At 38.5% G+C, this 13,266-nt stretch overlaps 1 protein-coding gene and 1 long non-coding RNA gene across 5 annotated transcripts in view; one reads left to right on the top strand and one right to left on the bottom strand.

The window, feature by feature from the left end:
• Positions 1-13,266, top strand: part of doc2b (double C2-like domains, beta) — a 158,737-nt gene that overhangs the window by 124,422 nt on the left and 21,049 nt on the right. For all 4 annotated transcript variants that reach the window (XM_083530691.1, XM_083530693.1, XM_083530690.1 and 1 more), the window contains 2 exons: positions 10,088-10,162; positions 11,644-11,753. In XM_083530691.1, the coding sequence (XP_083386817.1) occupies positions 10,088-10,162; positions 11,644-11,753 (185 nt within the window). The remainder of the gene's footprint in view (positions 1-10,087; positions 10,163-11,643; positions 11,754-13,266) is intronic.
• LOC310720259 overlaps positions 1-13,266 on the bottom strand; it is a 69,126-nt gene that overhangs the window by 49,280 nt on the left and 6,580 nt on the right. Inside the window, exon 2 of the long non-coding RNA XR_014531694.1 lies at positions 6,022-6,200. This is a non-coding gene — a long non-coding RNA (uncharacterized lncRNA). The remainder of the gene's footprint in view (positions 1-6,021; positions 6,201-13,266) is intronic.

Raw genomic sequence — 13,266 nt, 5'->3', positions numbered from 1 at the left:
ATAGCACGAGAGTCTGTTTATCGTGTAGCCAATCAGATTTAAGAATTGTGAGCTGTAGCATCGGTATAAAATTTAATGATTTTAAAAAGTGTGCACCAGATACAAGTTTGCATTTGTATCAGGATGCATTGTTGTTAACATATTTGCATATTAGTATATGTGCTATAATTTAATTATTTAGAAAGTGACCAATATTTTATATGTACATTGGTTTCTCCTCGCTAAACTGTTTTCAGCACCACTGCTGCTACGTAAATATGACGCATCACAACACTATTGAGACCGAGGCGAGTCATAGAGAATACAGATTAACATGGCAGAGGTAGAGCTGCATCTTCTCGGAGACAGAACAATAAAAGAACATCGGGTTTTATTTATTTATTTACTTTAGAAATAAAAATTTAACTATCTTTACCATATTGAATTGCATAGAATCAACTTTTTTCCATTGCATTACATTGCATTGTGTTAAATCAAATTGAAATCAGATCACACTGCATCATAATAGTAGTGAATCATATCAAATCGATAGTTGTTTCATATATGTCTTTAATGTATCGTATCATTGGCTATGCATCCAGATGCACATCCCTATCATACATGGCATTCTATTTGAAGTATTTCCCATTCAAAAAGGGACTTTAAACCCTTTTTTTAGTCAACATGCATAAACTGTTCAATTGGATCACATCATTCAAGTAGTTCATCGCCAAAGCATTTAATTTCACTAAATACTTAATTGAACCTCCAGGCATCAAATTAATATGCAATTTTTTTTTAATGAATTGATATTAATTCTCATTATTTGTTTTGCCTGTGGTGTCATTAGTCAGTTAGTTAATACATATAAAAAAAATGTGTCACCATAATTTTTTTTAAAAGAGGTCTGATTGACACTCGGTGTCCAAGTTTCTCTCACAGGAGAATGTTTTTTAATATATGCAAAGTGTTCGGAGTAGAAACGGCAGGGACTTGGTTTCATTTCCACATATGAATAGTGTATAAGCGACTATAAAGCTATTCGTGTAGAACAATGGGTCGTCCTGATCTGTCAAGGTGAATGAAGATAGATAGGTAGGTGTAGGAGGAGTAAACGAGTGGACTTTGATTCATTATTCATCTTATTTATGTTTTCCTCTTTTTTTTTTGTAAGACAGGAAGTGTTCGATTTTGGTCATTCTGTTTACACCCAGACACTTCATGAGAGCAAAATTACAGGCTTGCTCACCAAAATCGCATCGTGCCATCGACACGAGCTTTGAATTCATTCACGTGCGAACACTTTCTTCTGTGTCGGGTTGAAAATACCATCCTCTTTCCCCTACGATTTTTGATTTCGGCTGTATTTGTCTCACTGTTGTCGAATTTCTTTTTTTCTCCTCTCCTACTTTTTTTGCTGTTTTGCATGCTTTCATGCTCACGATTGCTCTCTCACACACATTGTGCATGACCGACTGGAAAATGATGGACTCCCAGCTCCCTCTACCCAGGTACAGAAAGGTAAGGTCAGCACCATGGATCTTTTCTTCCCCCTTATTTTCATAGCAAACCCTCAGTTCGATCTTTCCGACCTCACAACGCTACAACTCTCGATGCATTGAATCCAACCGGCAAATTGAATCGGGCTTCATTACAGATACTGCTATGCCTTTCAAAATTCAATTTCTTTTTTGTATCATTACTGATTAATAATTAAAATCTTATTTGATTGAAGTAGCATTTATAGATGACTAGCTAGGAATGCTGCATTTTTATTCATAGAATCAGTAGAGCAGTACAGCACCTTTTTTTTGTTGTTGTTGTTGGGATCCTTTCTCTTACCTGATTGGTCCAAGGGTGTGCAATCTTATCTAGTAAGGGCCGGTGTGGATGCAGGTTTTCATTTCAATCAAGCAGGATTCCACCAAATCAGCCTGATTCCACTTCCATCGATCATTGGCTTCCAGTGGGTGTTGCTGAAAATTGGTGGAACTTTCTAAATAAGATTGGACACCCTGATATAGGCTAAATTGCCCTATATGTGAATGTGTGTTTGTGTATGTTCCCTGAAATCCGAATGCAAATATATCCAGTAGGTGAAAATAAATTTGGCAACATTTTAAATCTAAAATTCTTTCAATGAAGGACAGTTATTTGATTGATTGCCTGAGCTGCCGGGTCTCTTTGGGAAGCGTACCATTCTCCTCTGGGACGGGTCATTTTTCACTTCCAACATTAGCATTCTGTGCTGTGAAAATGACCCTGCACTGCAACAAGACTGGCACTTTGTCAATGTAAAGCATCGCTCCCTTGCATTCAGGTGTGCTTAAATATAAATGAAGTGGTGTGTATTTGTACTGTAAACCTAAGCCCCATCTATGGACCAGGCTGGATTTTTTTAATATAGTTGCCTTTTCTCTCTGCATATATTTACATTTTGAGATTTGCACCGTTCATCATCTGGTGCTGGCAGCTAGCAGTAGGCTGTCTGTGAATGAGTATAATCATCAATCAGGATGCAGGATGTGGAGGAGCATGGTTCTCAGGCCTAGTGCTACTTTAACTCCCATGTCACGTCCTTCGGCACTCATTACCTCTGTGTTTCTTCCACTCTCTTCACCTCTCTCTTCTACAGATTTGCCATGTCACTTAGCTCCTCATTTACAACAACAGTTCATATCCAACTGCTTCCTTCCAAGCCATGCATTGAAGACTTCCTCACTCTTTAAATAGTCGCTCATGTTTGCTTGCATTTAGTGGCCACTGATTCTTGCCAAGCTCATTATACTTGAGTCCTGCCTCTTTCATTTGCAAGTGATGAGCACAGATTATACGCCAAACCGTCCCCTAGCACCCGCTGCATGTCTATTTTTTTTTTTTTTTCCATGAAAGATGATGATTTAGGACATAAAGGGACTTCAAGCCGAGCAATTCTGCGAGCGAATGCAGTCGTCCAACAGCGGTGATTAAAACACTATGAATGAGTGGGTACATGAAGCATTGATGCATGGCACCCATCTGCCTTCCACACTGGTCATTTCTCCTGCGCTCAGCAATTATGATCAACTGCCTATTCAGACACAACGCGACAATCACAGAGCCCAGGAAACCACTTCATTTTGATACTGCATTCCGAAATGCATTTCTTCTTCATTAAGTGCCAACAACACCCACAGGGAAGTTTAGTTTTGCTGTTTCCTCAGGGTGAGATTTGTTGGGGTCACTCCCCTCCAATCAGTTTAGGTAGAAGAGGGTCCAGCCACACAAAGCTGGCTTAAGTGTAATTTGACAAAACTGGAATTCCTGCTGGAACAGTATGCCCAAAATGGAAAAACTGGCTCAAATATTAATGGAAGCAATTGAACCAAAAACAGAAGACGTTATTAACTGCGTGTGAGGTGGAAACATTTAAGATCTGTAAAGCTACAAGGTTTATGAAAAGCTGATAAGTATGTGTTCTGGTTTTTCAAACTTTAATTAAACTTTCTGCAGCCAGGGACCCCTTTAATTGTCAAATCTATTTAGTGGCCCACCACAGAACTATAAGAACCCACCTTTAGAACAGTTCAATTACTTTTTATTGGATCTGTTGGCATCTATTGGTTCAAAATAGTTTTTTTCAAAATATTACAATCACAGCTTATCAGAACATATTTTACATGGGAATAAAAGAGTACAAAATATTTATATCTCAGATTGTCTAACGGGACAAATTGAGCGTCTAACGGGTCCCAGTCTTTATGGTGCTGATCTTTTTGATGCGTCAAAGTCCTTTGAGTTTGCAATGTTGACAATTTTCTGGTGTTTAAATACACAGAAATGTGCTAAATTGAGGAAAAGGTGCTAGCTTGATAAAAGAAAATAGCATGAGTAGTGAAGTTGGATCCAGACATATAAGCAAATATGGGATATAGAGTTAAATTAAAATTCATAAGAATTCAGGTTTTTGACAAGAAATCTCATGAAAGTGCCCGTACTATTCTAGGTGCAACCAACACGTATTCAAAATTTTGGGGGTTTCCATGCTGGCATGAAGCAGGGGGCTGAAAAATTATGAAGGGGAGGTGTGTATGATTTGCACTGGTTTGAGCCATATATGCCTGTAGCTGCATTCCTCCTTGTCAGAACTTGTGTGGTGGATCCCTATCTGACCAAACCCACTTAAAATAGACAGTAATAACAAAGTACCTGAAAAACTGTTTATTTTTTATTTCAACTGGATCAATGAAATGAAGGCTTTCAAATGACTTGGTAGTGGATGCCATTGGTAGTATAGCAGATTATGAGGCATTGTTGCAGGTTTGCTTGTTTTGCTAACGGGTGACATACAGAAGATGTATGTGAACAGCTTGCCACCTCACATTATAAATCACACGATGAAAATAGCAGCAACACTGTATTGGACAGCCCCTTAGGTAGAACCTGCACTTGATCATCACTTCATTGTTATTGGGATGACTTCCAAGCCCTAGTTCCTGTGGAGATTAGCCACAAAGTGTGAAGCCAGGGCCACTGTGAGACTACTGTACACTACAACTCACATGGTGACTTGGCTTGGACACCAACCCGAAGAGGAACTAATGAAATCAGTAAGCTTATGTTGCACCAATGAAAGGCTCCATCATAAGTGAGAACGTCCAAGTTAGTTGCCAGTATAGCTTATAAATCTTAATTCTGGTGACGGGAAATTTTTTTGCGAGAGCTTACTGATTTGGATTCTGATTTAGATTATTAATGTTCTACCTGAAAGAAATTATTGATATGTATATGATAGTCCTGTGGTCAGGGGGAATCCCAGAGTTTAAATAAGGCGTCTGCTATAGTATTTTTGGAAGTGGTTTAGCAAACTACGAACATGACTAGAATTAAGACCTGACGAGAATTGAGACTGTTTGCTGACTTGATGTACTTCATGTGCCACCAGTTCTCTAAGGCGAGATTGATGGTTGTCGAATATTTGTTGTCCAAATCACAGTTGTGTGAGGTTTTTTTGTCAAGACGATGACATCCATATTAGCTCACCATTATATGCTGGAGAACAGAGGTATCAGTTTGTTGAATGCCCTTTTATATCCTCCCTTTCAAGGCAGTCTGCATGTGTGCTGACATCAGTAAAGGGTTAAAATTTGTTTTCTAAAACTCCTATGTATAAGCACCCAAGAAATGATTGGGCATTGACAAAATTTGAAATAAATTGTTTAGGTTGTAATGAACATTTTATACTTTTGTACCTTCCCGAATTTTTGCCAGGAAATGGCTACACCTTAAAATTCGGTAACTTGCAAACAATGGCGCACAACTATATCCTAGCCATAGATGCAGCACTGTTTCCAGGTATAGGCAAACTAGGCGGTTGCTTAGGGCACCCCAACACCACCCTCAGTCTTACTCATTTAAATTATTGATCTGTTTTTCTGCTAAAGTTTAATATACAGTAGATGTATACAGTGTATTCTGTTTGCTAAATGCCGCAAATGTATTCTAGATCATTTGGCATCATTTTTAACCATTACAAGGTTGCCAGATTATGAAGATTTACTCTTGAAGGCATAGATGATATCCATATTATATCTCAAGGGCTGGTATTATCCACTGCCGGTGTGAAAATTTGCCCACTCAAACCCATTGCAAATTGTTTACACTGTGTGGCTCACACTTAGTCAAGAGCTGGCATAGTGCAATTGAACATTCCAGGCCGTCCATTTACAACTTGAATCTTTTAACATTATCATGACAAGTCACTTATGAAAAACTTTCTCCAGTTAAATCACAGGATCTTGACAGGTTATTATAAGTATCCATCAAGGAACTGAGAATACCATCTGAAGTGCAGGTTATATGGTTAGTCAAAACTTATTATCATTTGGATTTGTGGCTTTGAGCTAAAAACAGGCTTAAATCGAAAAATTAAGAGGCTCAATTAATACATTTTGCTTGTATAGTGCATTTAGCAATAGTTATTGCAGCAAGTCATTTAGATCCCTAAAGAGCAGGCAAGAAAAAACTTTCAATAAGCATGTAGGTTTGATCCTATAGACTCACTCATTTTCTCGAAACATTGCAGGAGTCCTTCTTTGTGGTAGAACAGACCACAGGGATACAGCTTCAAAGTAAAAGTCAATCTGTAGTCCATGCACACACAAGCGTACCGACACACAGAGGCGGGAGAACGCGAAGACATTTGAAAGGCACCTTTGAGGTCCAATGAGACGTTTGTATTTCTGTAAATTGAAGGACAAATGAGAGGAGCCTTTAGGTTATTGAGAGACATGTAAGATAAAAAAGGAAAAAGGAAAAGAAAATAGCAAAACGCAAACGCAAAAAAGGTCGCATTAGACTTTTGTACCCTCACGAAACAAGCAAGCAATTGCCCCACCGAGACAATCTTTACTCGCTAACACGCAAAAACACTTATTAGCTTTGTTGTTCCCCCAGCCTGTGGGAGTAGAATAGGAAGGAGAGATTGACATACTGTGCTGTGCACTTACATTCTGCGTGACGGCACGCAAGTGGCCTAGAGACAATCTGACTCACTTGCTTTTGCATTCCTATCTCATTATACAGGGTAGGACCCTGTTAATGAAAATAAAATACCGACCAAGTAAGCAGAGTAACATAAACATGAAAAGTAACATAAATGAAAACAAAATACAAACTAAAATATAACAAGATCATATAACAATCATTCTACCAAACTGTTTTATCGTGACAAATCTCCCACACAGCAGAGACTGCAAGAAAAAATTAATTAGTTTGCAATGAAGCTAAACCATGCCGTGGGTTGCAGTTACATTGAAATTCATACACCAAATTAAGTTCATCCGACAAATATATTGCCTGGTAGTTCCAGTTTAAGATTGGAGTCATAAATCTTCCCTCTCTGCTGGTTATATTTTAGATTTACTGCACAATGACCTCCGATTGACCTGAACTGTTTTGAAGTTAAACAGCTTGTGGTCAGATTTCTCTCGGATTGCTGCTCAGCTTTAATTTAGTCGATGGCTAGTGATGCCAGCTTTAGACATTTAACAGTACATCTCAGTGATTGGATGCCGAACCAGTGAGATGAAAGGGATAAAAATCTTGATTTGTATTTTGTACTTGAAACCAGCTTTTGCTAAGCTTTATGAAATGTACCTCTGCCTGCATCCTTAAATATGTCCAAAATGTCAAGCTAGGTGTCAGAGCATGACCCTTGAGCAAATGTGATGGATAACCATAGTGGGAAATATTAAATTTACAATTAATCTTTCAGTTCTACATGCCAAATAGATACTGATTCTTTGTCTCAAATCTATACAAAGCGCTCTACTTAGGACAGCCTGGCTACTTTAATTGACCTAAACCGAATGCATGCTTTAGCAGGCGGAATCCTTGATGGCTGTAACAGCAGTAGACGCTGATACTCTGCAACTGTCTCCTACTGATTTTCTCAAAAAGACAGAATTGTCTAAGACAGCACTGAGAGCTCCAAGCTAAGTTCTTTTGACATGCTACAATCTTTTGCAGCCCTACTCAAAAGAACATCATTCTTCAACTAACAGTCATATGAGCGGGAGATATGCTCACTAATCTGTTTAGTTGAAACAACTGTACATCTGCTTATTCATGCACTCATCTAGTAAGCCAGTCATATGCCATAAGGGGAATGAAGATACAGGTCAAGAGATTAATGACGAGGGAAAATAGGAGTTCAGTGACCAGTGTTGGACAGTAACAAAGTAAATGTAATTCGTTGCTGTATTTAAGTAGCTTTTTTGCTTTTTTGTACTTTACAGAAGTATTTCTATTTACTAAACTTTTACTTTAAATTCACTACATTTCAGAGTCAAATATCTGAATTTTTTATCGACTGCATTTTGTGAAATTAGTACATTTTTATTTTTAAGTGGATAAAAACTGGCCACCTGATGGAAGAAACTCCTAACTCAAACGTCCCACAACACCCATAGCCTTATTTGCACGATGCTTTTTGTAGTAAATTGTGATCAAGTAGGTAAAAAGAAGGTTGATCATTTGATGATAATTTTAATAGATATCACTATACTCCATTTTAACAGATGTCACTATACATTGGATACCTACCGTAATTTCCGGACTATAAAGCGCACCCATAAATAAGCCCACTGAATTTTACAAAGATTTTTATTTTGAACATAAATAAGCCGCACTGAACACTGTCTACGCTAAAACTAATTAACTTTACACAGGCTTTAACGAAAGACACGTTACACACGGTGTAACAGGTGAAATATGTTGCGCTTCCTTTAGGAGCATAGCGGTATTTTGGGAATAGCATGGCACTGCATTTTACCGGTATTACTGCGTGTGTGCAAGACAAGGATTATGTCCTTATTATTTTCTGATGTTCATTTCTAAGTTTCTTTGACTAACCCGTAACGCTGTTGCCAAGAAAAATAAAAAAGCATGAGTTTTGGAAACCTGTGTGTGCTTATATGATTTGTGTTGTAACTGGAGTTAGTGAGCTCTCCCTTCACCCAGACTCAACGCGTTACAACGGCTTGTATCTAAACAGTAGCCGACCAAGAAAGTAATTGTTTACTGTCTTCCTCCTTCCTTTCACAACTATTTCTCTCTGGAGTTTATCTTTTGGCATCGTCGTGCGTTTAAAAAAAAAAGTTTTTTCTCCCAATGCCGGGCAGTTTGGAACCCAGGTGAGGTGCGTTTTTTCGTTTCTGTTCGGAAATTTAAGCGGCCTAATGTTATGGGGTTCATTTTTTTGGCTTGAAGTTTGAGAAAAAAAACCAGGAAAAATTCATAAATAAGCCGTTTCGTTGTTTAAGCCGCGTGGTTCAGAACTTGAGGAAAAAGTAGCGGCTTGTAGTCCGAAAAATACGGTAAGTACATTTGAAGGCAAATACTTTTGTATTTTTACTAAAGTCAAAATTTAAATGGAGCAATTTCACTTTTACTGGAGAAATACTTTACCTTACTTTAACTCAAGTACATGGTTTGTGTCAGTGACTTTGTGGAACTGAGTATTCCGGAAACCGTTGATCTTTGAATTTTTATGCACGGCATTCACACAGAATGGTGGGAAATACCAAAAAAATGAGCAGCAGTGAGCAAACATTTTGTGGATCGCAATGCTTTGTTGATCAGAGACCTGGCAGGGGGTCTACAGTAACTTAAACAGTCACTCTTTACAACTGTGTAATGCAGAAAATCATGTCAGAATGCCTAAGCTGAGTGCAGCTTCAGATTTTTATTCCACTGAAACCTGATGCGGTTTGCTGTCCGCCTCAGTGTTTGATATATGGTGTGTTCTGAGACGCTCTTCTGCTCACCGCAGTTGTAAAGAGTGATTATTTGGCTTACTATAGCCCTCCTATCAGCTCATAGCAGTCTGCTTATTTTCCTCAGACATTACCCATTACACTTGCAAAAAACGATTTTTTTAACACCATTTTAGATGTGAACGTAAGCTGGAATGTTCGACCTTATTGATAATCAGCCGAACAAAGTGGCAAGCGGTTTTGATGGGTTGTCCAGTGAGCTCAACTGAAAGAGGTCTGCATTCCAAGAGCACATCGAACAGGCAGCCCACATATTTAAAAGAAGAAAATATTGCATAACACCTTTGTTTTTTGTGTTATTCCCATCTTGACACTCCCACACTTAGCCTTTAAATGTAGCCTTGTTTGAGCAATTACACATCCGCCATGTATTAATCAGCTGCGGGCTCTCACCATGGCACAAAACATTCCATCTCTGTTCAGGTCATGTCAAAGCTGATTTGTGTCTTCGGATGTTTTGACATTAACGAGTAATCACGGGCTTTTAAAACACAACCCCTAAGTTCTGCCCTTTTTGTTAGTGTTAAATAGATCTTCATATTATCTCCCAGGTTAGAGGAAGGTTATTATTTTATTTTATTTTCCCCGTTTTTAATTAAGTCAGCTTGTTTTTGTTGGATAATGTCAGAAAAAGAAAAGCATTTCCCCTGAATGAGATCTCTTAGGCTTTTGGTTTTATGAGATTTCTTTTTAATCAAAATCTCAGCTGTGTTCTTCAGTATATATGCTGTCAATGTTAAACAACTCCATCTTCATCTCTTTATATCTCTCTTTTTTTAACTCTTACACAGGGACTCAAACCCATGGATCACAATGGGCTGTCAGATCCCTACGTTAAACTGCACCTGCTTCCTGGAGCCAGCAAAGTATGTACTTGAGCTCATATTATACTATAAATGTTTTAGATGATAGTAAAAAATTTGACATTTTGAGAGATAATGCATGTAATTTACATGGTATGTGGTACATTTAATATTGTGTACATTTTGCTGTTAGATTCTCTGTATTTTCTTTTGTTGGTCTCCCTCATACATAAAATATATGACTTAGGACTGGCCAGAAACATTATTTTCTATAGATATGTTTACACTGACTGCATGATGTGCCAAATTACAGCACTGGTATTTATTTTGTTTGGTTTTATCAGGTTATTCACACCTGTGTTTGTTCCTCGTTTTGAAAAGATCGCCTGTGCATGCTAATTAATTTGACTAGCATAAATCGTTCTACCATGCATCAGATCACCTCGAGCAATGTGTACAATGTGGCAAGCAGTGGGATTTCAGACCAAGTAGCTTGTTCAACATTTAACGCCGTTGCACAATTCACCATTGTTACAAAACAAAGCTTATTTCTGGTTCCCAGCAATGTATAACCAAGTTTATGTAATGGTTTCGAGGAGGTTCTTTTTTTTGCCTCAAATTGGGTGTTTTTTTCCTCTGTTTTTAGCAGACTTTTCCACCTGAACTTTTTTAAACAGAATTTCAGCAAAATATATTATTTACTTTTGAATATTCAGGTGAAGATCATGTTGCGTAAGGAGAAGGTTAAACAAACAGCCTGAAGATGTCCCAAACCTTGCTAGCTAATTGGGATTTCCTCACACAGTCACAGTCATACTTCAGGTTTGTAGATGACTTGACTGTGTGCCATAACAAAAATGGGCAGAGATCTAATCAATTCAGTTTTAGTCAGATACTGGATGTTCCTGAGCCACAGTTTCATAGGATATGTACAAAAGTATTGGGACACCTGACTTTTCCACCTACATCTGCTTTTTCCCAAACTGTGACCACAAAGTTGGAGGCACACAATCGTATAAGACGCCTTTGGATCCTGTAGAATAACATTTTCCCTTTAAGTGAACTAGGAGACCCAAACCTGTTCCAACATGAGAGCCAGCTCCTTGAAGATCTACTCCATGAAGATCTACTACATGGGTTGGAGTGAAAGTTTTTGCCATCAATAGAGCTCAGACCTCAACCCTATTGAACAACCCTTGTGGTTGAATGACCACAAATCTCTGCAAGCCAACTCCAAAATCTAGTGGAACAACTTTCCAGAAGAGTGAAGGTTATTATGACAGCAAATGAGGACTTAATGTGGAATAGGATGTTTAAAAAGAACATACAGATATAATGGTCAGGTGTCCACAAACTTTTGTTTATGTAGAATAGGTGACTGTCGGTCACTTAGAGAATAGAGCAGACGCAGGGTCAGTCATTTAAATACATGTTAAAGCTTGCTTCCTCGCTCATTGAATCTTTTGTGTCCCACATTAGATAACCCCGTATGAATTGCCACCTCTATGCTTTTCTAACCACTCAATCTTTGTCTTCTTGTTTAGGCCAATAAGCTCCGGACCAAGACCCTGCGCAACACCCTTAACCCTGTATGGAGCGAGACACTGACCTATTATGGCATCACCGATGAGGATATGGTCCGCAAAACCCTCAGGTATAATCTTTTATCTATTACGCGCACACACATACCCCGAGCATTGCATTTTCCCATTTGTAAAAACAGCACCGTTTGGATGCACTGTATTTATTTACTGTCATGGTCTAGGTTACACTGCGCTCGTTCCTGACCGCTGAGGTATACAATGACACGTATTCACTTTAAACCAGAGATCTTTTTTTTTATTGAGTCTTATGGTTTAAATCGGTTTGCAGATCAGCACAAAGCAGGGATTTTCAGCCTGTCCTGCCAGGCAACTGGGTTAATTTTGTTTTAACACACATAATACACATACCAGAATGCTAATGCCGGTCCGGCGTGTTAAATAATGATTTGCATAATCATTTCTAAATGATTTATACATTTTTAAATACTTAATAACAATGAAGCATGTTCGTAAGGAGTCTCCAGTGTCATTAAAGCTGTAACTTGATTTTTATATGCCTTCAGGGTATGAGGTTTCGCAATATTAAACGTAACTATAAATAAAAAAAAAAAATGTATTGCACAAGTTGTTATTGTACCAGGTTGTTAATGTGCAGGGTATATAAAGCTTATTGAAGCTGCAGGATACTTGCAACAGTGTGGAGATTCCATCATTACACAGCAGCACGGGTTAATGTGCTGTCACTTTTGTACGCCGCCATTCCAATTTACAAATGGCATTTCTATTTATATCAACTCCAGCGTTCTGTCCTTTCCATGTTCTGTGACAGAGCGCCTAATTGACATTCTTTTAGTCTGGCAACCAGACTAATGCGTAGCACTCCTCCCCTTTAACCTTTCCTCATATAAGATAAATCATTTGCTGTTTGTGGTGGCATTGTTAAAACCTTTGTGTGTAAAAAGTCTGTTAACATTTTACCAAGTAAATATAGCTGGTAACCATGAGTGGTCATGTGATCTCATGGGGGGGGGGTGCTTTTGCACGGGAGTAAACGCAATTTCGGTGTATTTCATTGACATTTTTATTTAATATGGATGCTTGTATAGCGCAGTAGATATAGAAGGATTTGCTTTTGTTTTTGTGCGGTACGTCGCAGTTTCTGCACTTCGGATGTCACATTCGCATAAGCATCAAGCCATCCTACACTGATAAATAAAGAAATAACGCATGCGCGTGTGACTAAATCGCTGCAGGTTAGGAGCAAAAGGGCGAGCGTGCAACATCTCTCACAAGTCTGTCTGGACCGCCGCTGAAATTAATGAGGCATGGCAACGGCTCTGCAGAGATCGCTTGTGATAAACAGCGCGACTCTGTACTTTCTCATGACTGATGATGACTGCTGGCAAAGTGTTAGCAAAGCATTAACCCTGTCGCTCTTGCCGTCTCAACGCTTTCCGAGGATTTCTTATTCCCTGTGAGACGTTATGATATAGAGAAGGAATGGGGCTTTTTTATGAAGTATGTAGCTCAGATTTTATTTCTTTCTGTGCTATTAAGTGACTTTTTGGAGTGCAGAAGTGATACTGGATATTCTTCATGCATAGTTGTGGGCCGAATGAGTTA

The sequence above is a fragment of the Silurus aristotelis genome (genome assembly GCF_946808225.1).
Source record: "Silurus aristotelis genome assembly, chromosome: 26".
NCBI classification, from domain to species: Eukaryota; Metazoa; Chordata; class Actinopteri; order Siluriformes; family Siluridae; genus Silurus; species Silurus aristotelis.
The sequence above is the reverse complement of the archived record's forward strand: the minus strand, read 5'-3'. Positions and strand labels throughout refer to the sequence as shown.